Source organism: Podarcis erhardii (assembly GCF_964252035.2).
Source record: "Podarcis erhardii genome assembly, chromosome: 10".
NCBI classification, from domain to species: Eukaryota; Metazoa; Chordata; class Lepidosauria; order Squamata; family Lacertidae; genus Podarcis; species Podarcis erhardii.
Window position 1 is genome coordinate 22,443,533 of NC_138500.1, and position 15,942 is coordinate 22,459,474.

Genomic DNA, 15,942 nt, shown 5'->3' on the forward strand with positions numbered 1-15,942 from the left:
TTAGTCTGCTGAAGAAACTCAGCATGTGCTACAGAATTTTATTTTATTTTTACTTGTATTTTTATTACAGATTTGTTGGCCACCCTCGGTTTCTTTGGGAGGAAAGACGAGGTATAAATTTGTTGAGTAGGGGGAATTATACACCAGGGCTGTGGTCCTCCCGATGTGGTTGTAGTCCAACTCCCACTAATCCCAGCCAGCAAGGCCAATGATGACAGTTGTAATCTTGCAATCTCTGGAGGGCTCTTCTTGCATGCTGGAACCTACATCTGGCTTTTCTGGTCTGAGCCTCTCAGTGTTCTAGGCTCACACATACAATATATAATATTTCTTGAGTGCAATGTATTTGTCTACACTTGAGAAGGAAGCTAGCAGGCTGAAGGCAACTTTCAGGTTATATTACTCAAGTCCAGCAGTACCCTGATTAGGCAAGGGTGGCAATCCATCCATCAAAGCACGAATCAACCCATGGGTGACCTTGTTGGATATGTTCTATGCATTTTAAAAAATGGAATAAACAACCCCCAAACAACCTATATGCAGTTATGTGCATTCAGTTGATTCTTGCTGAACCCATTCTAATATCTATTCAGGACCCAGAACAGTTCTACTTGCCCCTCTTCCCACTTAACGTGGCCCACTCTTCCATGGGTCCCATCTGAGAATTTGGAGCAGAAGGAGAGAGAGATTGGTATGTACACCCTAAAAACCATTCAAGTCTTAGCTCTAGAAGCATAGAGTATTTACGCTACCAACCAATTTTATACACCACATTAGAAGAGGCAAAGCCGTCATCTTCACTGTCGCTCTCCTCCTGACCAGCAGGCCCAATCAGCTTATGACATATAAATATATTGCCTGTAAATGCAAAGACAGAAAAACAGCACGGAAGCTTGAAATGCCCACACAGATAAACTGCAGTCTGCATTCCACAATCACTTTTTTGCCTGCCACTAAATATCCAATATGGGGAACAGAGAAGTCTAAGAAATGCTGTCAGATAGACAAGTGGATTTCCTTTTGGATGAAGCTATGACTGATTTTACGGTTGTAAGCATCATCACCCCCAAATTCAAATGAAGCCTAAGAAGATGAATTTCCAGAGTTTTCCAGCAATTGGGGTATAGTAGGGCTTGAATTATTTTATTTCAAAGAATCCTTGAGGAAAGGCAAGTATTGCAAAACAGGCCCCCTTGTTTGATACAGGAAATCCACATTTAGAACATCCCCATTGCTATATGGTCTCTGCTGGAAGGTGTCCCAACAAGGGACAGCCCACCATCCCTTTACATAATTGGTTTCATTGTCAAACTGCCTTTACCATAAATATGTTTCTCTTGATGTTTGATTGAACTATACCAGCCCATTAGATTTAGGCTTCTATGTGTCCCCTTCTATGTGTTTTCACCCACTGTCAACCCTGACCTCCAATCAGTCTTTGCTTCCATAGGCTGAACATACCTAGAGTTCCTTCAGCCTATCCTCGTATGATCCATTTCAGCTTCCTCTCTGTTGTGGGTGCATAGCTTCAGTGAATTAAACTAATCTCAACCCTGTCTACTCAGAAGTTGGTCCTACTGAATTCAATTGGCCAGGTAATTGGGGTTATGCCCAAATTAGTAACAAGCTAGGCTCAAGTTTCCCTATTCCTTAGAACAAAACCCTAAACAAGGACTGGCAGAGTTCCTATTTAAATATGATGAGCCTCCATCCCGTCTAAAAGCTCAACTGTGCTTAACTCACTTTTCTCAAAGGGTCATGGCAATGTGCTTATGCATGCCGTTTACAAATATTTGATGCCTAAAGCACTGACCAAACTGCAGGAGGCAGTGGAAGACAGGAGTGCCTGGCGTGCTCTGGTCCATGGGGTCACGAAGAGTCAGACACGACTAAACAACAGCAAAGCATTACTGAACAGAAATGCTTACTGGGTTTGATGTCCAAGTGAACCAGGCCAGAAGTGTGAATATATTTCAGTCCCATGGAAACTTGCAGCAAGATCTCCTTCAGCTCAGATTCTTTGAAATAATCCGATGTATTTGCCTTTTCCAAAAGCACATCTTGGAGGCTCCCACCTGTGGAAAGCCAAGCGATCACAGCAGACAGAGTTCCTCGCCCACTTGTTCACAGAGCCTCCTTCTAAAGCAGATTGCGCTCTTTTAGAAGGCAGGAATTTAGAAGATATGGTTAACAGTTAAGTGGTAGCCTCACACTTCTGCCTCTTAGAGTTTTGGTTTGAATCTACTAGCTTCCATCACTTTCATTTCAAAGGGTTTTGATTGACATCTTCTGCATTGGCTCTTTTATATAAGGAAACTCCCAACATTTCTGCTAGCCAGGCCCCCATGTAGATTTTGGTTTATCTCAGTACTGTATCTTTTTACATATCTTAAATTCAGTTTACCACATTTCCATATCAGTTTGTGATTTATTTATTTTTATTAAAATAATTCCACCAGTGTTTTAGTCCTAATTTCTCCCAATGCATATTTTGTATGTCAACCTTTGCAAGCCATTCCCTAAATATAATTTTGCCTTTTTTTTAACCTTATATGTGCATTTTATGGACACCTGCTCTTAGTATATGCATTTTGTACACATTATTTTGGTTGGAGAACTGGGCAGAAGCGTACGTGCAATGGGAATACCCATTTTTTGCAGATCCTTCTGCTCATTCCTCATGTTTGGTCCTTTAGAGATCCCAGATTTTGCATTTGGGGTGGAGGTGGAGAGCTTCAATTCCTTGTGGCAGTTTGTGAGTCTAGAAAGCAACAGGGTGGCAATTCATCTTGCTCTTCTGGACTTCCAAATTCCATGAGCATCCATTAACCTCAATTTAAGTACACAAAGGACTTCACAAAGTGCATGTGAATTTAAAGTTTCAGTTAACATGGGAAGTTGAGCAGTATCCTAAGCCCCCACCTCTACCCCCAATCCTTACCATTGCAGTGCTCATTCTGAATGATCATGTGATCATCTTCTGCCCAAGCCGAGTAATAACGCACAACATGGGGATGATGGCCGAGCACAGCATGGGCATAGACTTCCCGCAAAGCCATTTGCCTAGAGAGAATGAGAGAGAGAGAGAGAGAGAAATGACCCATCATTCAAAGACCAATATTGTTGCGAGATCAGGAGTTTGGACAGGGGAGGGTTAATGGAGTCAGACAAGACTTCCTGGAGAACTTGACAAAGTTATTCTTTAAATGGCTGGGAAATACCTGGAAGGGGATATGCTTCTCCACCCCCACACTTAGAGAAACAATAGAAAGGTAAGCGCTGGTGACCCTGAAGTCTCTCACCGCTAAAAGATCTCTTTTGGGGGTGGGAGAGTGGGGGGAGGAAACAGTATTGTTATGGAACAAAAGTTCTTAATTCAATACTAGATTAGATTTCACCGGAGCGCTGGGCACGGACTAAGGAAAGTCAGGCCCTGAATGACATGGGGAAGGAAAAGGTTCATGAAACGGATGGCGGATTTCATTTTTAAATGCTTTCAGTCTGCTTTTCGCATGACCTTTTCCAATACTTGGCTAATCTCAAATCCAACTTATTTACACACTAGTTAGAGAGCATCTTAGAGGATGTGAAATGTGGTTTGGGGAATCCAGAAGCAAACATTGCCTTTTGAGCCTATAGTGGGAAGAACAATGACAATACCCATCATGGTCTATTTAAAAAAGGGGTGGAGTGGGAGAGTTAAGATAAGCAGCCGTGGTACAACTTCTAGCGTCATTCAATCCAGAAATTTATTGACCAATCCAGCCAAGGCTCTACTCATTTCATCATGGTGTGTCTCTGTGTGTTCTGCGGTGGTCACTTACTCATCTGAAGAACCAGCAAGGGGTCTCTTGGAGCGCTTGATGGCATAGACACACCCATCCAGCCTTTTGACGCACTTGTAGACGGAACCAAATTCCCCCACACCTATTTTCTCCAGCTCCAAGAATTCCTTCTTGTAGCGGGAAACCATGTTGCTCTCACGTAAGAGGAATCTCTGGAGGAGGGAGAGAAAAATCCACGTAAGTTTAAGACAGGTTTGCCCATCAAATCCCGAGCACGACTTGAAGAGACCTTGCGATGTGAGGTCCTGGGTTCTGGTTCCTGGATGCAGTGATGTCCTTCCAGAAATAGCCAACATTGCTTTCCCATCATCCCTGACCACTGGCTACCTTGGCTGGGCCTGGTGGGCATTTGAGTCCAGCAAGATCTGGAGTTGGCACCAAGTTGGCTACCCTACTTTGCACACACAGTATGGTATCCTGCTTCGCTGGAAAAGCTTCCTGTCTTCTTCCTGATTTATCAATGAAGGAAGATCACCACCCTTACACTATGTCACTTCACAAGCTACTTTGGAAAGTGCCCTTAGTGTCCAGAGTAGTTTGCTATGCAGCATGGTGCAGATGAAACAAAATCCTCAAGTCATATATTTTCCACTTGCAGGGTCAAAGCAGCTGGAGAGGAAGGACTGAGCATGATTTTTTGCAGGAAAAAAAGCAGTGCAAAAGCGAACTATTAAAGACACCCCCTTCTTTGCAATCGGTTCACCACCAGCAGCTTTCAAATTGCAGCCCCAGTGTCAACATTTGCAAAATATAAAGCCTGATAAATCAAAGAACTGCACCCAGTATGTATTTATGCTCTTGCAGAAAATGCTATTGTTAGCACCCCTCCTGCAAAACATATTCTACGACAGATGTTCAGATTTTAATCAATGGTGTTGGCACTGTTTCTCTGCTAAGAGCTTCTAGTAGATCATAGCACTAACCTAGAATTAAACTTGGAGAGGCACAAACATCAAAGCCTTCAGGGCAGATGGAAATGGATCCAATATGCTGAGTCAAAATACTGCCAGCAGCCGTGCCAACATAAAAGTGCCTGCCCTGCCCCATTTTGTTTCCCTTGGCATGTGATTGCTTTTGACGTCTATGGTCAGCACTCTGTTCCCTCTCAGCCCACAGCTCTGGTTGAATAATTCACTCCGTGTGTAAGTTATAGCATCAGTGCTGACTCAGAGGCAGAGGGCATGCTATGTGCACAGGAAGCCACAGGTTCAATCCCTTAGAAAAGACCCTGACCCAAAGAGCGGCCAATATTGGTAAGATGGAGAATGATTCTCACCTGGTAGAAGGCCGCTTCCTATGCTCCCAGCAGCATTTCAAATTAATGAAGCCTGAATAATTAGATATGGACTGGGGCAAGTTTCTTGCTAAACCACATTGCCTGCAAGTTCGCAGGAGTGATGGTCAAACCAGATCAAACCAGTGGCCCCCGGAACTCTGTGCTTCTTCCCCCATTCCTGTACTCTCCAGATGTTTTGGACTACAGTCCCCATCATCCCTGACTATTGCACATGCTAATTGGGCCTGACAGGAGTTTGAATGTACCACCATCTTAAGGCAGATACTGCATTACACAGACATCACTTCACTTCTTGGATTGTTATTGATGCTAAGGAAGTACTCTTCAGGTTGTTCTATAATTTATTAGAGTTTACGATGGGGGGGGGGGGAAAGGGGGGACATTTCACTTAGCTTAATTGAGAAAGAGACTGGAGCACATTGTACAGTCAAACCTAAGCTAGCTTTTTCAAGGTAAACAGCAAGCAAATAAGCATTTTGTGCAAGTTGGAATTTGTTAATTTTTGGAATGGAAATTTAGGAATTTGTTGATTTCTGGCCAAGATATGATCAACCCATGTACAGGGTTGCATCTAAAGTTAGTCCAATGCAGATGAGACCCATTAATTTCAATAAACATTGGTAGCTTAGGCCCATTCATTACAGTGGGTCTGAGTATTTAGTTATTTTTGCTTTTGCATCCCACATTTTCTCCAAGAAGCTCAAGCTAGCATACATGGTGTTCCCTCTCTCTGTATTATTCTCACAACCACCCTGTGAGGCAGGTTAGACCGAGAGACGATGCCTGGTTCAAGGTCAACCAGGGGGCTTCATGGCTGAGTGGGGCATTTGACCCTGGTTCTCCAGGTCCTAGTCTAATACCTGAAAACCTCCTCCACCAGGTTCATTTATGGCAACTGCATTACTACCAGGAGAATCCATGAAAATGGGCAGCAGAGGGTAGAACTGGAAGAAAACAGGGAGCTGAACTTCCAAGTAGTTTTAAAGCTGAACCAAAGTAAACTTTCAGCTTGGCCTTCACCCTATACCTCAGCTTATTAGCCGTACTTTAGAACTTAAAACAGAGATCTGATGCAACACGTAGTTTAGTTTTGAATGGTGATGTTGTTGAAACCTGTTAAGTAACTATCTGGTGTTGTAATAACTATTGTCTTGCACCACCTGATTTTTCCTCCCCACCCCATTTCATTAAAATATAATTTTCTTTGAAATTGTACAATGAAAAGAAAGTCAGTGCTAAGATTACTCTTCGTGTTACAGTAATACTGCTGTCTGCTGCTATAGGCTCACAGTTTTCCCTCTTTCAGTATTAAACCAATAACTTATGGTCATGGTGCTTTTTGTGCACTTGTTTGAAGAAACACACTACTCACCTTGGCTGGCAACCCTGGTTCCACCTGGCTCTCTTTTTGGCTGGGATCATCCCTGAAACGGTAAGTTTAATGACGTGAAGAAGCATCCTGGCTGCAAAGACAAGGTGCAACTCCCAACTCTATTATCCAGTTTCACCATTTAAATATTTCAAACACCGGCTTCAGCAACTTCTCAAGCCACATGAAGTATTTGTGTAGGCATTTCCGCATAAGCATAAGAGACCACTAGAAAAAAATCACTCAAAGACCACAGAGGCTATAGACCTCAATTTAGGGTGATCAACATTCTAGTTTACAATCAATTCAGATTTCAAATTAATGCACAGCTGCCCTGACATCTGCAGACAGAGGGGGTTAGTGATGCAGCATTTTAAAGGCATGAAATCCAATCCCAGTCTCTGTGAAATCGGAGACACTTGGAAACAAGTATTCATCCAACTGTGACAGACCTGAGGTTAGGGGATGGATTTGGTGATACCTCCAATCCATGTTGTTTCATGGGCATAGCCAGGATTCTTGTTGTGGGAGCAGGAGCAGAACCAACCTGATTGGTTAGCTAAGTATTTCTGTTGTTTTACTTGATCTATAGAGGGGCAACTGCTACGCCCATGTTAAGTTTTGCATGTATTTATTCATAAGCCTGCCCTGTCCCATTTCTGCAGTAACTTGGCAATTTCTGATTTTTAAAATTAGGGAAAATTGTGTTTAATCATATCCTTAAACAGTATTTTATCATTTACAGATAGGTAGCCGTGTTGGTCTGCCATAGTCAAAACAAAACAAATTAAATTAAAGACCAACTTAGTTGGTCTTTAAGGTGCTACTGGAAGGAATTTGTTTAGTATTTTATCATAACACACATACTTAAATATTTGTTTTATATTCCAATATTTGCATTTCTTGAATAAAGTGCTTAATGCATTTTGGTACATTTCTTTCTTTTTGAGCCGGCAGTACCGCAAAATTCAGGGAAGTGCAGAATCCCAAAGATTTGTGCTATTAGCCTGGGAGGTGCAGATCAGTTCAGTTTGCTTTAAAATGCAGACCAAATGACATCCTCCACCATCCCTACCTGCAGAGAGCTTAATTTTTGAAATCCTACTCCCCCTCCCCCACTTCCTGTGCCTGAAGATACAGGAATAACTCCTGCAGTTGAAAGCAATTAAGCTTCTCAGTTAGCCTTTGGCATCCGAACCCATATTGATGCAATGCTGATTGCTTAGTGACAGTTGATTAAGCATTGACAATTGACAGCTGCTGGTTGGACCAGTGAAGGCCGAAACCTGTCTTTCCACAGTAGGCCATCCGATTAGATGTACCACGACCCATTGTCAGTAATCTTTACAGTCAAGTGCCATTATGCTTTTCACTCATACAATACTCCCTACATGCTAGCTCCCCCAGCTAGGCATGGCTTTGAGAATCAGGGTGGGAGGAATAATCTTCCTATTTTTTTTTAAATCTATTTTTGTAAACATACAACACACACGCAGCCTATTATTTAACACTAAGAAACAGACACAACGCAGAACGCTTTCTGCATCCCTCCGCCCACCTCCAGGAAGATTGCCAATTCTTAGCTTTGCGGTGTGCTCCAGTGGTTTAAGAGAGTCACACAGAGAGGTTATTAGAGTGGCGCTTTTATTGATCAACACAGCACTTGCTGGATGTCTCCTTTACATGCAGCAAAGACAAAGGAGCCCTCTTTGGGTTGAGGCAAAGGCTTTCAAAGCTTCCTATTGTTAAGAGAACCTTTCTGCCAAGAACTCCCAGAATCCCAACAGTTTTATCCAATACCCTGCTTGATGCAAGAAGTCCAGAGCATCCCCAACAGCAATGGAGTGTGTTTTGAAGTGAAGCAGCTGAGCAGGACAGCCTCCCCACACCAGAGCCATGCTCCCAGGAAGGCCTCCAAAAAATCCAGAAGCTGTATTGACCTACAAGCCCACTGAACTTCAACAAAACATCTTCTACCTCTGATGCTCAAGGCACTATGCCCAGGTGCCCAGTTTCTGGGGAGCACAAGTAGGGAGAGTGCTGTTTGCTTCCTATAGGTATCTAGCTGGCCACTGTAGGAATGGGATACTGAACTAGATTTCATTTGAAACGCAAACCATCTTGCAAAGAACTGCGAGGAAGGAGGAGGAGTGATCTGCTTTGCATGCAGAAGACATCCCAGGTTTAGTCCCTAGCATCTCCAGGTAGGATTGAGAATGTCAACAGCCTGAAACCCTGGAGTCCGAACAGATGATTCTCAGCTTGGTGGGTCAATAGTCTGATATGAGATAAAGGAGCTTCCAAACTACCCCCTCCATAGATGACTGTACAGCCTCTGGAGAGATTTCTTATGTGGATTGTAGGGCGCATGCTCAGTTCATGTGGCCAGCCCAGTTGGGCCTTCTCAACCACTGTGAAGGCATTTTTCAGAACACTCTGCCGAAACCATATAACACTGGTCTTAAAGGATCTACATCGACCCCCAGTACGTTTCCAAGCACAATTCAAAGTGTTGGTGCTAATCTTTAAAGCCCTAAACAGCCTCGGCCCCGTATACCTGAAGGAGCATCTCCACCCCCATTGTTCAGCCCGGACACTGAGGTCCAGCTCTGAGGGCCTTCTGATGGTTCACTCCCTGCAAGAAGTGAGGTTACAGGGAACCAGGCAGAGGGCATTTTTGGTAGTGGTGCATGCTCTGTGGAACACCTTCGCATCAGATGTCAAGGAAATAAACAACTATCTGACTTATAGAAGACATCTGAAGGCAGCCCTGTTTCGGGAAGTTTTTAATGTTCGATGTTTTCTTGTGTTTTTAATATTCTGTTGGGAGCCGCCCAGAGTGGCTGGGGAAACCCAGACAGATGGGCAGGGTATAATTAAATTATTTATTATTGTTGTTGTTGTTGTTGCAAAGGAATGTCAGAAATTTATAGCAGGCAAGCTGTCAGAAGAAGCTTGTCCATTCTTATCAAACTTCTCACTCATGAGGCCCTGCAACACAGTATTAAAAACCAATGGGCTACAAGATGGCTACCCTCGTATCTCCCTTTTCCCCCTATAGAATATATATTCTTAAAAAAAAAGAGAGAAAACACTCACAGCTCCCCTCTGGCTTTCCTCTTGCCACTGGGATGGAAAACCATTTGCCGATAAGACTCCGGTGTGAAGGGGTTAATGTTAACTAAGGAAGCAGGGGGAGTTTCCTCGGAGTCAGGGCAGGAAGTGAACCTCAAGTTCCTCATCCCTTTGGTGGGGAACTTTCCCACAGGTGAAGGGAAAGCAGTCTTGGACAAGAGGCTCTAGATAGAAAACAACAACAGACAGTCAACGGAGAACAGTCTAGTCAACTAGCATCAACCTGCAATAAAGAAGAAGGTCATAAGTGCTTGTTATTCCCAAACTCACCAATACCTGTACAGTGGTACCTCGGGTTACATACTCTCCAGATTACATACGCTTCAGGTTACAGACTCCACTAACCCAGAAATAGTACCTCGGGTCAAGAACTTTGCTTCAGGATGAGAACAGAAATTGTGCAGCGGCAGCAGCGGGTGGCCCCATTAGCTAAAGTGGTGCTTCAGGTTAAGAACAGACCTCCAGAACGAATTAAGTTCTTAACCCGAGGTACCACTGTACAGCACATTAAGCCAGGAGTAGGCAACGTAGTGCCCGCCAGATATTGGATTCTCAACTCCCATCAGGCCTAGTCAACCTGGCCTATGGAAAGGGACCATGGGAGCTGTCCAACAACATCTGGAGAACCAGTTTTCCCACCTTTGTTATGCTTTAAAGTGCCAGTGGGTTAGGAATGTAAAAGACCTGTCTTGCTACATCAGACCAAGGTCCATCCAAGCCAGTGTTAGGATAATGGAAGTCCATCCACATCTGGAAGGATCCACAATGGCTGCACCTGCTACACAAATTGCAGCTGGCATATCAGAGTCATGTGAAGGCTTTGACTTCCCGTCAAGTCGAATCCTTGTCAGCCATATGGATTTAAATCACAAAAGGGGTCTTTCAACTATGTTACTATCACAGTAGGCTATTTTTGGCAGCAAAGCTTAAATACAGAACCACAGATGCCAGGAGGATCTGCAGGCATCCAGCTTAACAAGCAGGAAGATGAAGGGGATTTTCTAAATTGCTCCATTTCAAACCTTAAGAGAGCAAAAATGCAATTAAGAGACTCACTCAGGATTGTGTCTTTATAGCTTGCAGAAGCTCCACATCCAAGCCTGGGACTTGGAAGTGACAGAAGCTGCTTTGAAGTAAAGCTTGTTCCTGCAATGCTACTTGAAGTCATTTTGATGGTAAAAATATATACATACACTCACAGTATGGTGCACCCATTAGAAAGAACTTCAGCAGAGACTCTCAACAGTCAGCTATTCATCTGAGAGAATGTAGGTGCAGCTTTTACAATGACAGAGGGAGAAGAACCACCACTGAAGGTGTTTCTATCTACCTAGCCCAGCATCACTGTTAAGCAGGTGTACAATTCATTTACACCCCACCTTTCCTTCAAGGAGCATAAGGCATCAGGCATGCTTCGCCTGCTCCCCAATTGCACCCTCACAACAACCCGGTGAAGTAGATTCAACAGAGAGAGCGGTCGCTCATGGCCAGGTTAAGATTTGAACTTGGGTTTCTCCAGTCTCAGTCTATGACACTAACACGGCATGGCACTTCCTTTTATAGGTACCATACTATTGGGACATGGGCCACTGGACAGGGAAAGTTAATGCCACCAGAATGACCACAAGTGTTCCTTAACAGTCAGTGGAAAAGTTGCCAGGTATGTCCTGTTAGGATGGCCGTTAGCTAAGTGGTTAGCTAAGTAGGTGGTGGCTGCTTTCTGAGTAGTTTGGAAATAATAATAATAATAATAATAATAATAATAATAATAATAATAATTTATTATTTATACCCCGCCCATCTGGCTGAGCCTCCCCAGCCACTCTGGGCGGCTATGTGGAAAGTGGAACTGACTTTATCACTCCAAGCTAAATATGTAATCTAGGTATGTGTGGGTATCTGTGAAAGGGAACAGAGATGATAGAGGGCTAGGTGAGCATGTGAACATACCTGGGCGGGCTTCAGGTTCATGTCCTCCCCTTTTTGAGTGTGGCTACACTCAGAGCTTACACTCTGTAAGCTCTCATTTCCATTCTAACCATAGCTATGTGTTATGTCCAAACCCTGACCTACTATACTTTAGTACTGTATACTACTTTGGTTTACTGAAACATGCCACATTCACACTGGCACATTCAGTTTATGAAGCTGGCTAGTTTCAATATACCACACTTAAGATTAAGCAGGGGGCACACAAAATGCTAAATAGCAGTTCAATGAAACCAGAAACCGATTTCTGAGCTCCTTATGACCACTAAGGAGATGGAAAGCAAAAAAAAAAAAAAAAGCCCAAGGCTCAGCCAGGCTCATTCACATAACCCTAAATTATAGTTCAGTGTTATATGCCTAAACCAGATCAGAGAAGGAGAGAGATGAGTTTGTGGGCTCTGTAAACTAACAATGTTTAGTGGTGCTGGCTGCCTCCCTGGAAGTTTGATGTGAGACATCGGAATTTGCAGTTAAGAGTGTTCAGTCTGGTTCTAGGATGAAAGATAAAGGTAAAGGGACCCCTGACCGTTAGGTCCAGTCGTGACCGACTCTGGGGTTGCGGCGCTCATCTCGCTTTATTGGCTGAGAGAGCCGGCGTATCGCTTCCGGGTCATGTGGCCAGCATGACTAAGCCGCTTCTAGCGAACCAGAGCAGTGCATGGAAACGCCGTTTACCTTCCCGCCTGAGCGGTACCTATTTATCCACTTGCACTTTGACATGCTTTCAAACTGCTAGGTTAGCAGGAGCTGGGACTGAGCAATGGGAGCTCACCCCGTCACGGGGATTCGAACCGCCAACCTTCTGATCGGTAAGCCCCAGGCTCTGTGGTTTAGAACGAAACTTGTCCCCAAATTCTCAGCAGTTCTTGTCATTTGAAAGAGTTTTCTATTTTTCTGGCTTAGGCATATGGTACTTTAGAATCTCAGTCCACACACAGTTGAACTTATCGTATCATTTGCGAGGTGGCCTGTGCACTTCTTTTTCTGTGAAACGTTTCTCCAGCACTCTGCAGTCTTCCCAGCTGCCCACACTTCCTGATCTCAGGAAGACCCATGGGATGAGTTGCCTCATGACATCTTCCCCCGAGCTTCAAATTAAAGCACGGGAAGATAGGGAAGCTGGCTACCAAGTGCTTGAGATTAGTATGTCAAATGATTTTGTTCAAGGGAAGTCCTTAAAAAGAGAGTTCTCCATGATCATTTCTTTAAAAGTAAGAGAGACTTCGCTTAAAAAACCCCCAACAACTGGAAGGCATCCAGTAAGCAGCCTCTCCACCTTCCTATGCTTGGAGAAAAGTCCAACCATGGTGATCACGCTGTTTTCAGGAAGCACACATACCCCAAAACACTGCTAAGTGCAGGGCACCAGAGAAATGGTGTAGAGGTTAGCATATCAGACTAGGACCTGGAAGACTAGAGCTGAAATCCCCATTCTGTTATGAAGTTCACCAGGCCCCAGTTCAGTCATGGCCTCATGGCCTACCTCAGAGGGTTGTTCTGAGGATGAAATGTGGAGGGGGAGAACCATGTACACCACTTTGTGAGCCCCTTGGAGGAAAGGGGGGTCTAAAAGTTATAGTAGAAATATTAAGATTTGTGGAATGAAAAAAAGGATGCTCACAAAGACTCCTCAACCACGTTGAAAGTCTAAACTGCAACCAAAGCCGCCTCTCCCCCGTTGAGGATATTTATACACAACGTGCCATATAAATACACACACCACATCACCTTACCTTTGGAGTATGTGGGGTGTCACAGAGCTGGAGCTTTTGCCAGGTGATGTAGTGCAGCGGCGTCCCAGGATAATCTTCCAAAGGGAGAGGTTTCTTCCTCAGAGATTCCTTACCTTTCCTCACTGGACTTGCCCACGATTTCGGGAAAGAAAGATCATCCAGCTGCCTCTGTGGGGTGACCGGAACAGGACAGTTTACTCTCCAGTTCCCAGTCTCCCAGTTTTTCTGAGGGGTGACATGACTTGGCTCCTCCTCTTGCATGCTATTGTCTTCTTCCAACTCAGTGTCTTCTCCACAACTTGAAAAATCCAGCTTCTGGATGAAGTTATTACCACTACTGCTCTCCCAGTCATCCATGGTTGCTGGAAAGAAACAAAACACACAGCCCAGAGATTAGCCTTTTGCAATACCTGTCTCAGCCCTGGAAGTTACACCTAGCCTAAGGCTCCAGGAACAAATTCCTTCAAAACAAAGTTCTTAGATACTTTCCCCATCAATCTTCTCAATTGCGCAATTTCACACAATGCAAAGGCCACACAAACTACCTTGACTTTGTCCCCAGAGTTGTATTTGCTTGCAAGAGCTAGTTTTCAGCTTTTACTCAATATACAGACATCCATTTTGAATAATCCCACAGCTACACTGGCGTGAGAAGACATACTCCATTTGAAAATAAGACAGCATTTTAAAAAGAAAAATAGTAAGGGAGAGAAAGAAAGACTCTGAGGAGACTCAGGAATAAGGGCATTATTATATTAACCCTGAAATTCTATGTACACTGCTTTGGGAATTAGCCCCACTGAACTCACTGGGAGTTTTTCCAAGTAAATGTGAATAGTCTGTGGCTGCACACAGGTCTCATATTAATCAGGAATAAGCATTTAGTCCACAGCTGTCCTCGCACAAGGGGTTAAGTCAGTACATACAGAAACTAGGCAGAGAAAAGCCCCACATAATAATCCCTTTACACTGATCTCCAGAAGGAAGGCCCTATGCCACAGCCAGATGCAAAGGCACCCAGCCAGCTAGCAAACATTTTCTGACATAGCCCATTCTGACTGGAAAAACTGGCCCTTAATAATGCCCTCACAGAATTTATAAGTGCTCCAACCCACTGCCATTAAAAACCAACAATTAAAAGCACAGCATCACCTGTGTTCAAAATGACCCCATACCATTTCCTGCTCTCGCCTTCCTGCTTAACCTACTGAATTGCAGGTCTGGCCTTACAGTGCATGCTGGGATTGAGGTTTTGCAAAATGCCACTTAAGAGCAGTTCCCTTCCCTTCCCTATATAGCTTCCTGTTTTTCATCATGGTCCATCCTGCAAGGACTTGCATCCATGCAGCTCCCTCAGCACTGGAAAGTGCTTGCCCAAGAGAAGTACGGGTGAGCAGTGAGGTAGCCAGGTTTGCTGGCGATACAAAATTGTTCAGAGTGGCTAAAACAGAAAGAAGGTGGCAAAGAGGTCCAAAAGGACATCTCCAAATGGACATGATTTCACAGATACGCCCATGGGGTCTAAACTTACCAGGAATGAGACCTTGTGGGTCACAGTAGACAGCTCACTGAAGATGTTGACGCAGTGTGTGGCAGCAGTGGGGCGGGGGGGGGGGGGAGGCAAATTCCATACAGTGGTACCTCAGGCTACATACGCTTCAGGTTACAGACTCCACTAATCCAGAAATAGTACCTCAGGTTAAGAACTTTGCTTCAGGATGAAGAAATCGTGCTCCAGCGGCAGCAGGAAGCCCCATTAGCTAAAGTGGTGCTTCAGGTTAAGAACAGTTTCAGGTTAAGAACGGACCTCTGGAACGAATTAAGTACTTAACCCAAGGTACCACGGTACTAGGGATCATTAGGAAATGAAAATAAAACACAGAGCAGTTATTGAAATCTGCGGTGTAACTGCACTTGGGAGCAGTAGCGTGTACAGTTCTGGCCGCCTTGCCTCAAGAAGGATATTGTAGAGTTGGTATGGAGAAAGTGGTTGGAGAAATGTTGTTCTCCACAACTCGGGGCCATCCACTGCAGTTGAAATGTTGGAAGATTCAGGACAGGCAAAAGAAAGGACTTTTGCACATAGTTAAAACCATGGAATTCATTCCCAAAAGAGGCAGTGTCAGCCAGCAACTTGCAAGGCTTTAAAAGAGAATTAGGCACTTTAGAGAACGGTAAGGGTATCAGTGGCAGGTATGCATGATCCCTCTTTGCTGGTGTATCTTTAGTGTCTGCATGTTTTGGATTTTCTGGCTGATTGGCTCTGAAGCTAATTGTTATGATTTGTTAATATTTGTATTATTGTTATGTATTGCGTTTGTGTTCTGGATGGTAAACCTCTTTGGAAAAATAGGCAGGATATGCATTCATATATATATAACCTAGCTTGCAGTCCAAACCAACATATTGGCAAGTCCAGAGGGAAGTCCTACTGAACTTGGTGGAAAATAATTGTGCGTAAGCCGGAGTGCCAGAAAAGAAGTCCCATTTCTGACTGGACACCCCTTTAGGATGTAATCCCGTGCAGAGTATCTTGCAACCAAATTTTATGCGTATTTACTCATAGGTGGCACT

The 15,942-nt window shown here is 44.0% G+C and overlaps 1 protein-coding gene across 9 annotated transcripts in view; it reads right to left on the reverse strand.

Moving 5' to 3' along the window:
* WEE2 (WEE2 oocyte meiosis inhibiting kinase) overlaps positions 1 to 15,942 on the reverse strand; it is a gene marked incomplete at its 5' end in the record, with an annotated part of 28,946 nt that overhangs the window by 3,435 nt on the left and 9,569 nt on the right. For 5 of the 9 annotated variants that reach the window (XM_081878918.1, XM_081878910.1, XM_081878915.1 and 2 more), the window contains 7 exons: positions 757 to 858; positions 1,929 to 2,075; positions 2,942 to 3,063; positions 3,825 to 3,997; positions 6,515 to 6,566; positions 9,611 to 9,810; positions 13,369 to 13,730. In XM_081878918.1, the coding sequence (XP_081735044.1) occupies positions 757 to 858; positions 1,929 to 2,075; positions 2,942 to 3,063; positions 3,825 to 3,997; positions 6,515 to 6,566; positions 9,611 to 9,810; positions 13,369 to 13,725 (1,153 nt within the window). Of the gene's footprint in view, positions 1 to 756; positions 859 to 1,928; positions 2,076 to 2,941; positions 3,064 to 3,824; positions 3,998 to 6,514; positions 6,567 to 9,610; positions 9,811 to 13,368; positions 13,731 to 14,177; positions 14,430 to 14,520; positions 14,856 to 14,899; positions 15,835 to 15,942 lie in introns of those variants that run through there. The other 4 variants (XM_081878914.1, XM_081878912.1, XM_081878917.1 and 1 more) reach the window with 4 other exon arrangements.